Here is a 14,626-nt window from a genome sequence, read left to right as displayed (position 1 = left end):
AAGGGTTAGGAGCAGCGTTGCCAGATCAACTTTTCAAAAATCTGCAAATTCCAAAATAAAATCTGGAAAAAATCTGGCAGTCATTTTGTGAGGCAAAAGGTATTTTTTTCGATTAAAAATTTTGGGGGCAACTTTTGAAGTGACAAAATTGCAAAATTTTGCACCAAATTTGAAGTGATGACCTTTTTGCGAAACAGAAAAAATAAAATCTAAATAAAATCTGGATCATTTATGAAAAATCTGGATAATTGAGCATCAAATTTGTCTACCTGGATACTAGGGTGGGACAAAAAATAAATATTAGCTCCCATGCACTTTTCGTGTTCCTTATGGGTCCTGTAACAACTATATAACTTTTCAGATCGATCGGTGGAACCCCTGATTTGCGCCCGATTTATAAAGTTTCCATACGATTTTATATGGGAAAATCCACTTTTTCAAAAATGTTGAGCCGTTCGTCAGACATTCGATCAGTTTAAGGTGAATAACTTTTTCTACAAATTTTGTAGCGCCTTACTGTCTTTAGAAGAATTATTCTCAGGAAAATTTCCTACAAATATCATGTATTGGTATATTTTTAGGAGCCAACTGGAAATTTCTAGAGGATAAGTTTTGAAAAAGTGGATTTTCCCATATAAAATCGTATGGAAACTTTAGAAATCGGGCGCAAATCAGGGGTTCCACCGATCGATCTGAAAAGTTACACAGTTGTTACAGGACCCATAAGGAACACGAAAAGTGCATGGGAGCGAAAAAATTACACCAACGCCTTTTTCCCATACAACTGTGTCCCAGTCTACTGGGTACATGTTCAAATATCTGCATAACCCGGATAAATCTTGATACCTGGCAACGCTGGTTAGGAGCCACATTTAGCATTGCTTATTGTTACAAAAAGGAGGGAGGGAGTCTTAAATCTAAACATTTAACGAAATTTGTGCATCACACCAAAGAAAACACGGATTTGTGGCAGCGTAGGTTGCAAATCTCTTATGATCCACAACAACAACATCAGGATAATATACCAAATTAAAAATAAATTTTAATCATTCGATCTTCGTTTAATTCAAAACGATTTGCATACAGATTAAAAGTCATATGAACATGAACTGGACTCCATAAGAGGAGAACTCATCTCAAGTAGGTAAGTCTTTTGAAATGCGTTGATTGCTATTCACTCATCACAGACGTTTCGGTTCTTTTACGGAACTATCATCAGGACCTGCAATATTTTGAACATTAAAAGTCACATTTGCACTTACATTGGAACAAAAATTACACATATGAAACACACAAATGTTGTATTGTGTAATTTTTGTGCTAATGTAAGTCCAATTGTGACGTAAAATGTTCAATAGATTGTAGGTCCTGGTGGTGGTTCCGTAAAACGACCGAATCTGTAACTTCATATGCTCAATATATTGAAAGCTCTGATGATAATCCCATAAAAGGACCGAAACGCCGATGATGACCGCATAGCAATAACCACATTTTATTAGACCGCAAACCGAAATACCAACATCCCTTAATTAAACTTTAATTCTAGTCTAAAATAACTGCAGTTGCCATCAGGTTTGTCTATTCTCCTCAGAGAAAGACTACCGCGTAGGTAATTATCTGTTACAGCGAAAATAACTGTTCTCATACAAGCAATCGAACAAAAATATTTTCATTTTTGATTTTCATCATTTTTTCAACACTTTTGATCAAAACAAGTAGCATAAGATTACTTTTTATTAATAAGTACATTTTTTACCATTTTTTATTTTCATATCTCGATATCTCAAGTATAGTACCAGCTACAGTCCTGAAATTTGAAACTTTTCTCAGTTGAAGTAAGAAAAGTAAAAAATATAGTAACTTAAGTTTTCGACTGGAATTGATGTATTATTTAAGGGATTTATATTTCGGCTTGCAGTCTAATGAATTGCGTTGATTTCTATCTGCTCATCACCAACGTTTCGGTCCTTCTATGGGACCATCATCAGGGCCTAAAATATATTTTACATTTTACGTACAAATTGATTTACATAAGGACAATATTACACTATATGACATTGAAAAACTACTCAGACGAGAACAGTAACCAACAAGTTAAAAAGTTTTTGCAAAACATAAAAAGGTCGGGTCGTAAAGGGTTTAATGCCGTACATCCGAAGCGCAGATTCAAGTTTGGTACATTTGGTGAAAAAACCTATCGAGCGATACACTTCGCCTCCATCACACAAAAATTTTCCCACTCGAACTGTCGGACTCTAGCCCAAACACCAATACTACAGGGGAGGAAGAAATATTCTGTGCGGACAAGTCTATGAGCTTTGGTTAGTGTTGGAATCGAATGCTTCGTTGGTGTCGCTTTGGTGGTGACGGGCTGCTGTTGGTCGCTCCGCTCTCAGATTCGCTACACTTGTAAGCAGATAGCTATATGTAGCGCTGATGCCATCAGTGTCCGTACGTCGATTGACCGTATCAGGAGTGGTGTGTATGTGGCACATCTCCAATACCGGCAGCGCCTGTGTTTTGAAACTGGTATCGACTATCGATGGATTGTTTATATCAAAACGGTGTTGTTGATCTATAGCGTGCTCCAACAGAGCAGATTTCTCTCTGAGCTGCTGTATCAGTGGATCAGAGTATTCGTGACCAGTCGATAGGTGCCGATCGAGAGTGTTCACTAACGACTGGTGGCCGTACATCCTCGTTCGCAGCTGATTTTTGGTCATACCGATGTAGCATTTCTCGCAGTCAATACATGCAATTCGGTATACGGCATTACTTTTCTGCATGTGGGGAACGGGATCTTTAGCAGTCTTACACAAACTCTTGACTGTGTGATCGCTGCTGCAAGCGATTCCCACCGAAGGCATGTTGATTTTTAGTGTGCGTTTTATCATAGGTGTGAGACCTGGTATATGTACCAACGATCGATAACAGTCTGGTTTGCTAGTTGTTTTTGTTATTTCTGGAGGGCGGCCGTGGCGAAGCATTCAGTTGATAACCCGCAGTGGATAGTTGTTACTTAGTAGCATTTTAGTTATAATCTGTTTTTTCTCGTCCTCCGTGCGAAAGGTGCTCAACGTTCGAACCCGGTCAATGAAATTGAAGACAACCCCGATTTTTTGAGCCATTGGATGGAACGAGAGATAATTGAGCATTCTGCCTGATGCCATCGGCTTGGCATACCAATCCGTTTGGATCCTTCCGTCGTCGGTTCTAATTAGCAGCATATCCAGGTACGGTAGTCTACCATTCTCCTCCACTTCACAAGTGAAACGTACGTTTTCATCCTGCAGATTAAAGATGTCGAGAACTTCTTGTACTCTGTCCCTATGGATCAGCACGAAAAGGTCATCAACATACTTTCTAATGTGATGGGTGGGAATGCCTGCGGCCTGCGCTGCTTTGGTAATAATGTTGTTCATCACTATGTCGGCCAGAATAGGTGACAAAGGGCTGCCCATTGCAGTTCCCGATCGTTGGTGGAAAAACTTCCCACGGAAAACAAAGAAACTGGCATCGATGCAAAATTCCAGAATCTCGAGAAATAAATCCAGATTAATTTCCGTGTTTTTCTTTATCTCATCCCACATCATTATAACGTCATGTGTCACAGCATGTTTAGTCACATTTGTGAAAAGAGAAACCACATCAAACGATACTAATATGTGGTCCTGCGGAACCTCTAGTTGGTTAACATACTCACAGAAAGTATTTGAACTTTTTGCGTTGTAAACACTGTCCACTGAAGCTTGAAGAATACGGGAGATGTATCTGCATAGGTTGTAGGTTGGTGCAGTTATGTTGGGGACTACCGGACGTAGTGGTAAGCCTTGTTTATGTGCCTGGGGTAAACCGTATATGCGAGGACATATCGCATTGCTGCTTTTAAGTTGGTATTTCGTTCTGTCATCGATGAGACGTAAATGATGCAAACGCTGCACTATGCTGTTGTTCATTCGTTGGTACTTAGCCGTGGGCTCCCTAGTCAAAGGCTCATACGTGTTTGTGTCCTCGACCAACTGCTTCATTTTCTCATCGTACTCCTCCAGACTCATTATAACGGTTCGGTTTCCTTTGTCCGCCTCAGTGATTAAGATGTCCGGATGAGTTCTGATGAATTTTCTTGTTACGGTCCCTGCCCGGTGACAAAAGACTTCGACTTGTGTGCTGGTGGAGGATCTTCTTAAGAAGTTTTGCATTTCGTTAATGACTTGGCATCTCGTTCGTTCACGTGTATCTTGATTCGTCTCCGAAGACAAGACCATTTCAACATCAGCAATAAGATGAATGAAAGGCATTTTGGCAAACGATCTGTACGAGAGAGCAAACTTAGGACCCATGCTCAACAGCGTCAAGCACTCCGGGGGGATAGATACAGTGGTAGTGTTCCAACACTAACCAAAGCTCATAGACTTGTCCGCACAGAATATTTCTTCCTCCCCTGTAGTATTGGTGTTTGGGCTAGAGTCCGACAGTTCGAGTGGGAAAATTTTTGTGTGATGGAGGCGAAGTGTATCGCTCGATAGGTTTTTTCACCAAATGTACCAAACTTGAATCTGCGCTTCGGATGTACGGCATTAAACCCTTTACGACCCGACCTTTTTATGTTTTGCAAAAACTTTTTAACTTGTTGGTTACTGTTCTCGAGTGAGTTTTTCAATGTCATATAGTGTAATATTGTCCTAATGTAAATCAATTTGTACGTAAAATGTGAAATATATTTTAGGCCCTGATGATGGTCCCATAGAAGGACCGGAACGTTGGTGATGAGCAGATAGAAATCAACGCAATTCATTAGACTGCAAGCCGAAATATAAATCCCGTAAAAAATATAGTAATAGATTGGTGACAGTCACCGTCCCCAATTTTGTCCGCCTGAAATCCTATCCAGCTTTCCACGAGCGGTAATGGCGGACAGTGCACGCAGCCTATTTTGACGTTTTCTGTGGTCAGGGAATTTTCAATCGCAGTAACGGGGTAGAAAATTTAACAACGTCGTAACGTAGCATAGTAACTTCAACAAGCAATTGGTATTTCGTTATTTAAATTTCGTCGTGCGCATGCGCGGATCAAAATAAATAAAACTATTTATGAAAGTTGCTCTGCTACGTTGCAAAATTTTTAATTTTTTTCACTCCGTTACTGCGATTGAAAATAACCCGACCTACATAAAACGTCAAAATGGGCTGCGTGCACTGTCCGCCATTACCGCTCATGGAAAGGTGGATAGTACAGTGTATGTATCTGAGGAGCATGCAAAAACACCACGGGAAAATATGAAATATCTCTCTAGAGAGATAATGTGAGCTTTCCTACCTGAAAGGACATGATGCTCAATAACTACACAACAGAGTTCACTGCAGTGCTTTCACTGTGTGTTTCTTAAGCATATATCAAATGAGAAGAACAGCCAGTTAGAAAAGCAAATTGCGTTGTTAGTTTTGCATCTCAAAACTAAAAAAAAAAAAAATACAATCGCCCGTCAGGCATGTTTGCTCTTCGAATGCTATCAAATTTGTCTCAGCAGTGTTCACCGCGGCATACTTTTATGTATTCTCCCAAGAAGGTTTCACCACTCTTGTTTCGCTCAGCTGTGGTATAGGTAGCAAATGTGTTAGTTTTTCTGCGAGCATCAAAAACACAGCACAGAAGAAAAAAAATAGTGTAGTGCAAAAAATTGCTTCACACAGCGCTCATGCAGGACAACAAGTAAATAGTAAATATTTACTCTGCTCTTCTCTATGAGGAGAATACCAAGCCTGGTTGCCATCTCAAGTAACATTATTTTTTTGCATTGTTGTTAGCGTCCGAAGAACGAAGTAGGAATAACATTGTAGGAACTTTTGACAGCGGTGCCTATTACGGGAGTCGCTTCACGGTGAAATCAGAGTGAAGTAAACGAAATCTATTACGGGACTCACGTAAGCGAGAAAAACGTCGCAAAGTGACATCTGCCGCGGAATCTGGGTTATTATGAGTGTCATATCAGTGAAGTGAGAACGGAAAAAGCGACGTTCCGCGAGGAATTATTTCACGACCATTTTGAACGGTGAAATGATTCCACGAAGATGCCGTAAGTCTTAAAGTTGATTGATTTGTGATCTAATGATAAATATTAGATTTATTCTTCAGTAACGAAACGAATCAGAATTTGATCCGTGCCTTAAAGCGGTCAATTTTTCATTTTTTTGCCCGATGAAAAAAATGCAAACTAGTTCAGGAAATTTTCGATACCGAAAAAAAACATTTTTTTGATGCTGAACGTCTATCTAAAAATACGGAAAAGAAAGTCGTTCTGGGACAGAGATTTTTGAGCTGGGAAACAATCTCATTTTACTTGTCCTATTATCAATTTCACTTCACTGTTAATCTAACTCCACGGAGGTGATTTTTGTCCCCACACTTGAGGTGGATTCAGGAATAGGTCCATGGGCGTAGCCAGAGGTTCGAATAGGGGGGGGGGGCAAGCTCTTCAAAATTTTAGAAGTAAGAAAATGGTTACTGAAAAATAGGAATAAATACTAGTGTTTAGTGATGCAGATGGCAGATGGTATCAGCCTTAGTATCATGTCCCGGAGCAGATTTTGGAGTCCCTCTCATCGAACATCACTTCCTCCGCCACCATTAGAAGCTCCACCACAACTCATGGCTGAAAACAACAACTTCTCGATACTGCTGAACAGCTACTAGACAATGAAGAAAATGTTTCTGAGCAGTTAGATGATGAAGAGTTAAAAATCCCTAATCGACCTAGACGGCTCATTTCGCTGCCTTCCAGATTCCAAGGGTACTGGTTGTTTTAAGGGGAAGATGTTACATCAAGGCAAACAGTGAAAAGTTGTCCTTGACATCAGAGAGGAAAATTCGATTATTCTTTGTCCAACTTCGAATAGAAGTAGTTTTTCTTCAGTATAAAAACAATCAAGTTCATTTAAACCTTTACACATATCAATTATCAACACTAAATTTCAATTTCAGTCACTAAACGTACCGTATAAAGATAACAATAACAATGTCGTTAATTAAAAACCATCTTCCTTCTATCCTCCGCAAATTGCTCCAGTGCTAATTTAGTAAATTTTCCACGATTGTTGTTAACCAACTGCTGATAAACACTGATAAACACTTAGCAAGCAGAGAGCACTCAACCATTGTTAACCTCAGCCAGGTTTTCACCCGACGTAATGTGCTGAACGAGAGTTCAATTTTGCATGTTGTACATGGTGGAGCAAGTGCAATTTTAATTGCTTCCCAGTCGCAGGAAAGAAATTACGGACCTCAGAAAGCAGGTCTATAACATCCCGGTCTTCCAAGTTCTTACCGTCTGATCTCATGCTGTTGCAATGTTGATACCAGACTTCCACCTCTTCAACAAAATTGTCAACTTCGTAAAAAATTACAAAAGCTCCGGTTTTGCGGTTGAACTCTTCCAACGACATGCGTATTACGTTAACAGGATAGGTACAACGCGTAGGCAGGTGCACTATCTTCAGTGAACCGTGTTTCCAGTGAGGTTATCAGAGAATCAAGGTAAGGAATTGTCACAGCTCGGTTCCAATACCCCAAGCTAGTTGATGCAGGCGGATTTGCCCAGTACTTTTGCCGCTGCAATGTCCTTAGTGGATCAACTGAAAAACCTGTGCAATTCCACGCAACATGAGGCAAGCATTTCAATCAATTATTTTTGATCTGGCTGATACTTTACACAAATGTTTCAAAGGGCTGAAGTCGTTTTATGCTATCGAATGCGTTAAAAAAATTAACTTTTTTCAGATGGTGGTAAAAAAATAGCTAAGACAGATAATTAGGTTTGATAAATTCCCTATGGAAGGTAATTATGCTATTATGCTTACTTGCAGAAAAAATCTACTATCTTGCGTGCGGAATTCCGGCAGTTAACCGGAACTTTCGCCATGGCGAACAAAAACATGCGTGTAGGTATGTCTTTTAATTTTTTTTTTTCATTTTATTCATTATTTCCTCCTCAAATTTCGCGACAAAATTGTTGGAGTAAATCTTACGCTTCAGGCTTGCCAGAAGTTATGTTTACGGTCTTAACGAGAGGTTTGAACCGACCGCAATTCAACAGTTTTTTGTGCATGATAATGACGCTTTGATACCGTGAGCTAAAATTTAACGTTCCGAAGATAAACAAGTGATTTTTAAATTAAACAACGATGGAGATTGTTAAAGAAGGTTAATCGAACAGAAATGTGTACTTAGCATGTATGCTAGTCTCTCCAAATACCCAGGTGTTTGTCAAAATCAATATAATAAAACACAAAATATTTGTTTTTATCAGTTAACCCAAAATGGGAGAGTTATGTTTCCGGCAAAATCCGGTTGAACGGCTTATATTACGTGAAAGTGCTAATATTTTTGGTTATAATGGTTGAGAGAAACCTTCCGGATGCTTCCGGTTTCGTGTTTAATCGCTATGTGAAAATAATCAAGAAATTCTTACTTTTTCGCTTCTTGGATAGTTGTAGCCTTGGTTACCCAAATGAAACTTTATCAAACGACTGAAATGTGTACTGAAAAGTCATTTCATGATAAATTCAAGTATTTGGATGAATTTTGATCCGACTATGACTGAATTGAAATTTCATTATAAGAAATGTCATCCATCACTTTAAGGTGGGTTACTCCATGCAAAAAATTATCCAAATCCACTCATCAGTTTTTATTATCACAATATGATACGTTTTCAGTGCAAAATTTTTTTTAAATAATTATGATCAGGTTTGATGTTCTAAGTATTCCACTGTGGATCGCCTCGAATAGTGAGCCGACTCCAGATCCGACCGAAACACCGTGTCTCGCCTTTATGGTATTTTTTGGTGAACAACGCAATTTCCGGCAGGTACTTCGTACTATAAATTCCCCCGTTCACGGCCAATCCGGAGCGAAATAAGAGCAGCTTTGACATCCCCTTCTCGCTGATTGTCAGTTACAGCAGCATCGTCTTGGGGTTGGTATGTGAAAGAAATTTCACCTTAGTGCTTACTTCTTTCGTGGGGGAAGTAAAATATAAAATGCCCTACCAGTCGTTGTCATCCAGGGTGAGACAGGTCTCGTCGTCCATCACCACCGCCACGTCGTGAATTGCCGGGAAAATCGATTTGACCATCCTATTCAGGCGCTGCCGCTGCGTCATTGCTTGCAGCTCCGAGACTAGTGAACGGGACTGCTTCTTGACATGTATGTCCATGTTCGCCAAGCATTGTTTGGTCGGTTGCAAACGTTATTAGAGCTATTGAAAATAAAATGAATAGGTCTAAAAAAGTGAAGTGAGCGTGAGAGTGAAATATATTTCACCGTGAAGTGACTCCCGTAATAAGCACCAGCATTGATGTTGAGGTCGAGTGACCCCAAAAATTTTTGATTTGCAACGCCAAAACAGTCCAAAGTCATTTCTGCCCATGTGAGCCTTGAAGGCAATGATAAATTTTAAAATAACGCAACCAAATTGGAGAATAGTCATTGAAATGATTTTCAACAATTCAATCGATAAATTTTGTTCAGTTTCATAAACCTTTTACTACTATGTCACAGTTTTTATTAAATTTGGAAAACTATTTTTTTAAAGTATGGACTATAGCCAAAACTGCTAAAAACTATAGCATAGAGACTATGAACTCTTCCGTCCTGACGTTCATGTCATAGGGAGCTATGCCATAATTTTCATGCACCGTGGGGCAGCACCTAAACTATACGACATGTATACAAAATGCTTTTACCACAGTACTGGCTAGACATGAAATTATTAGCTTGACGAATTTAAATTTAAAAATTTTTACAATAAAACCCAACCACATCGTGTATCTTATTTCTTTATTCTGTTTCAGGTAATAAATATACATTCTTTACAATGCTTTTGCTACTTACTTCAATGTACATATTTGAAAAACCAACTACTTTCAAATAATTTTCTGATTTTGTATCCTAATACAAGTTCCCAAAAGTATATGCAAATAAGTGGAGATTTATCAATTCGTTTCTTTTTGCTTTGTTTATTTCTAATTTTTGACTATCGAATATAGAATGATTTGCCCAAGATTGATATGCGTATCGTTTCAATGTTCGCTAATTTTGTTTTTATATATTCGGATTCGATTACCGCACAATTGCAGATCAAACCTCTTAACCCTGCCAGCTGTGGAAATCTGTGAACAGCAGCTTATTTCGAGTTATATTCTCTCTAACCAACATTGGTAACTATAAACTGTGGTCGAAAACTAAGATTTTTTCTCTAGTTGTTTGTTTGTTGCAGCTTGATTTTGTGTGTGTGTACATTTTAACTTGCAATCACAGTGTTTCTAGAATTCGAAAAAACACGCACGTTTGAACAACACTCAATTTTCGATGGCCTATCTTTCACCGATCGCATCTTTTAGAAACATACATAGAGGTTAGCAATATACTTTCTATTTGTTTAATGTTTTGTTTCACCTAAATACCTATTTACACTAAACCCATTTGCATACGTTGAAATTAGTAGTCTGATTCCGTCGCGCTGGGCGAATCAATCCGTGCCCATTTCAAGAGCTTTCTGACTGTTGATGAGTTGAATCTCGCAAAACTGTATAACCTGGTGACTTAGAGTCCACTATTTAAATCTTTTGTAAGTGTTTTCATGCTACCACGGCCCAATGGCGGTGGGGGATTTGAGAATAGACGTTTGAATAATAAATATACGACATAAAATAAGGAAACAATCACCCCGAAACTTGCTTTCTCCCCCGTAATCAATCCACGCTGGGACGTGGTGACACAAAACCTAGCATTATTAGCATTATGTATATCCTACTTCACAGCCTATAATTCATTTAAAACTACTTAAAATTTGTTGTGAACAAATAGCATTATCCTGATAACAGTTTATGTTTGTGTTGTGTTTCCACCTTGATAAAAGTGTTCAACCTACAACAAATAGAAATCATGCTGAAATCAACGTTTTGTAGACTGTAAGTGGAAACATCGAGTTTACCAAAATTCTCTCCTACTATCAGTGCATTATAGATTCTTTGTTTGATTGCTGTTTACAGTGTTTCTTTTTCTCTATATGGTTTAAGATGGCACTTGTTTTCTACGCGATCCTACAGATACAGATTCTTGTGGCGAATCCTAGTGCGATCCGCTTTCAACACGAAGGGGAGAATATAGTTTTTTTTTGGAGATTTTGTTCTAAATCAGTAGCAGCAGCTGCTGCTGTATTTTTTTATATAAAACCAATTATTACTATGCCAATGCACCGCCAAAGTATAACACATAGTAAGGCATACAGACGGGATGGTGATGTAAGGGTTCTTTTCGCAGGTTTTTTCGCAATTAAAATATAATTCTAGTTGAACTTTTCAAGTTCATTGTGTTGTTCAAAAACACATTTTAGCAAACAAAATCTAGCTAACGATATATTTTGAGAGAAGGTTATTACGAGTAAACCAAAATGAGAAAAAAAAAGTTGCTTCTCGTGCAAATTTAACCTTTGCACATTGTTTTTTTCCTTATTTAACACAATGAATTCATTGATTTTGCAGTTTTGAATGCTAAATGAAAATTTGCGCATAAAGCAGTCTTGTTATGAAATAAAATAAAATTAGAAACGTGAATTTTAAAATGGCACGCAAAATGTTTTCCACCATATTTTAGAAGCTAGAATTGGAAAAAAACTTAGGTTTTTTTAAGAGTCGCCGAGCCTAAAATGTTTAAACATAAGCACTCTCAGAATAATGAAAAATGTTTCTAACTTGTTTTGCCAGCTCATCATCAAAATATTGAACATTTTGGCCGTTGTTTTTTCGACTTTTGTCAATTTTAACTCAATATGTTGTCCAATGTCAGTTTTTGATCATAAACGAAAAAACATGTTCAAATCTAATTAAACTCGGTACTTTTGTCAATAATATAACTCCTAGCCCTCATCACAACCCCGTCAAGTACACAGAAAAACCTCACCACTATGATACAACGTCTATAGACATACACATACACATACTCAATTATCTACAGATGACCACTAGCATTCACCCGTTCGCTGTATCAAACCATACTCTCCTTCTCCGGTGTCGACTGTAGCTCCCCAAAACCCGTAACACCGGCCACTCCTACCGGAAGAACCCCCACCTTGCGCAAACTGGAGTCACTCGCTTTGAAGCCGTTCCCGTGGATGATTCCCGCCAGCCAGGATTTGATGGAACTTCGCGTTAGCGACTTTTTGCTGCAGTTGTCGTCATCCGGTGCACCCACGTTCTCTAGCGAGTACCACCGCTTGTGTGTGCTCAGACTGTCCTCCTGGCCGGGGGTGACCAGTGACGTCTGTCGCATCAGCAGCGGACAGTGCGATTCCTCGTTGTTCCCGATCGACCCGTTGCAGTTGTTGTTTAGGTACTTGTACACATCACCTGGTCCGCTGTCCTCGGGTACCGTCGAGATTATCAGCTTACCCGCTTTGTCTCCGTAGATGTCTTCGCTGCTGATGGTTGAAACGCCGGCCTCCAGTGAGTGTGAACCCTTCTGCACCATGCGAGGTTTCTTATCCAATTTAATACTTTCCAAACGTTTGCGCACGTCACTCGGGAACGGATCCAGTGAGCGGCTCTCCCTCAGGAACGAACCGCCTGTACCGCAGATCTGACCGTAATCGTCTGTTGACGCAATCGAGCGGAACTTATTTCTAATCTTCTTACTGCTACTGTTAAAGATGACTTTTTTTACTAGACTATCACTAGATTCGGTTTTATCTATTGCATTTCGCTGTTCTAAAGTACTTTGGGAGTCGTCATTGATGTACCGAGCTAGTTGCTCCACCCTCCGTTGATTGGTACGAGGTGAGTCCCGCATTGAGGGTCCGAACACCGAACCCTGCAGGCTGTAATTGCTTTCGAGATCTTTGTGTGCGCTGGACTGGCGTCGACTGCCAACCATGAAATTTGCAAACCCGGTGATGCTGGGTTGCCGCGAATCATACGTTAGCTTTGGCGACCGTCGTGGCCTGCAGAACAGCGGTGGAGGTAGATCCCGCACGTCGACCGGTTTCTTCTGGATGGCGCTGTCAGTGGCCGCTTCCAGCCAATAGGTCATCACCTCACCCTTACCCTTCATTGAGATCATTCCCCGCTCGACCGTCACGTAGCCCCCGAGACGATCTAGTGCTTCCTTGCACTGTGGTGAGATATGAATCTTCAGTGCTTCACCATTGGACTCCATCCGAGAAGCCGTATTCACCGTATCACCGAACAGACAGTACCGAGGCATTGTAAGTCCCACCACACCGGCTACCACTGGCCCCGTGTGTATGCCGATTCGTAGCTTAAGTGTTTCGTTGGGCCGATGCGAGATTCGATGCGTCCGGACGGCTTGCAGCAGCTCCAGGGACATCGAGGCAATTTCCCCGACGTGGCGATTATCGTTAGGGATGGGTAAACCGGATACCTAGAAGAGAAAACAATTCGCTATTGAATGCGTAACGTAGAGAGGTATTAGGGACATAATGAGCAATTGTTGATTTAAATAATCCCAATAGTTTCAGTTTTCAAAGCAAACATCGCCCATACGTTCAGTGTGCGGAAATAGAGTAAGAAATAAAATTGCTGTTTTAAAGCATATGAACATAGTTAAGTCAAATAACATACAAGTGGTTAGTGGTCTGCAATTCCTCTTTTTACGAGACAAATGTATGTCTAGCTTTCTACCACCAGGAGCAAACGAATAGCCATATTGGATGTTGCAGTTCGGGTGAATACTACAAACATTCCGATCAATCAATCAGGTGAGTTTTGGGTTGTGGCAAAAACGAGAGTATTCGAAAAACAAGCTCGAGATAATCGAGTTTGAACATTCTTCTAATCTACAGTGCTACTTCTCCGATTTCATTCATCGTACTTTTTATGAGAAAATTTTTAACAGCATAAACCACAAACATAGTTTAAAAAAAACCTTGTTCAATTGAGTCCCGAAGTTTGGCACGGTTCTCAGATAGCAAAACGTGATTTCGAAACAAAAAAATTTCGTTGTCATAAAAACTGCTGCTTACCCGTACTCGGGCGAACTGTCATTTCATACCTTTCGCGCAGTTTTATTCTTCATTTGAAAATCGAAGGGCAATGACAAACATTGTTTTAAAATCACGTTTTGTCCAGAAACGCATCTACATCATTTGAGATGTACAAAAACTGGTAAAGCTTCATTGTGAAAGTCGCCAGTTAGTTTTCGTTTTGACTGCTGCATGCTCATTTTATCATATCGCAGTCTAATACCCCGTTCACACTACACCGCATATCACATGATATCAGGTGATTCGTGCTATCGAGGCCATATCACCTTTCATATCACCACATAACACCTCGGCTACATCTACGGGGAAACAGCTGGCTATGGACTTGCATCCACTTTGGGAACCGCTCGCTGATTGGCTGGAATTGAAAACTCCGAGTTTTGCTTTATATTTTTTCATCATTTCACCTGTTATAATCTAAAATATTCTAGTGAACATTAAAAATTAAGTCAAATACGCGCATAGTAAAAGACTCCATTCGGATCTTCACTTATATCAATTTCCAAAAGATCCAGAAGTGCGCAAGGAGTGGATAGGGTAGTGGCATCACTTTCGAAAAATACAACAGGG

At 39.7% G+C, this 14,626-nt stretch overlaps 2 protein-coding genes across 4 annotated transcripts in view; both read right to left on the bottom strand.

The window, feature by feature from the left end:
- Window positions 1-2,987: 2,987 nt before the first annotated feature.
- On the bottom strand, window positions 2,988-4,055 carry LOC129720426 (uncharacterized). The gene has a single exon (XM_055671908.1). The coding sequence runs from the start codon at window positions 4,053-4,055 to the stop codon at window positions 2,988-2,990; it is 1,068 nt and encodes a 355-aa protein (XP_055527883.1).
- A 5,768-nt stretch (window positions 4,056-9,823) lies between these two features.
- LOC129721767 (receptor-type guanylate cyclase Gyc76C-like) overlaps window positions 9,824-14,626 on the bottom strand; it is a 151,124-nt gene continuing 146,321 nt past the window's right edge. For all 3 annotated transcript variants that reach the window (XM_055674691.1, XM_055674692.1, XM_055674693.1), the window contains one exon: window positions 9,824-13,434. In XM_055674691.1, the coding sequence (XP_055530666.1) occupies window positions 12,043-13,434 (1,392 nt within the window). In that variant the 3' untranslated portion in view covers window positions 9,824-12,042. The remainder of the gene's footprint in view (window positions 13,435-14,626) is intronic.

This window comes from Wyeomyia smithii, chromosome 2 (genome assembly GCF_029784165.1).
Source record: "Wyeomyia smithii strain HCP4-BCI-WySm-NY-G18 chromosome 2, ASM2978416v1, whole genome shotgun sequence".
Lineage (NCBI taxonomy): Eukaryota > Metazoa > Arthropoda > Insecta > Diptera > Culicidae > Wyeomyia > Wyeomyia smithii.
The sequence above is the reverse complement of the archived record's forward strand: the minus strand, read 5'-3'. Positions and strand labels throughout refer to the sequence as shown.

Excerpts from the sequence above, each read along its gene's own strand:
- LOC129720426 (XM_055671908.1), bottom strand. The coding sequence starts at position 4,055 with ATGAGTCTGGAGGAGTACGATGAGAAAATGAAGCAGTTGGTCGAGGAC.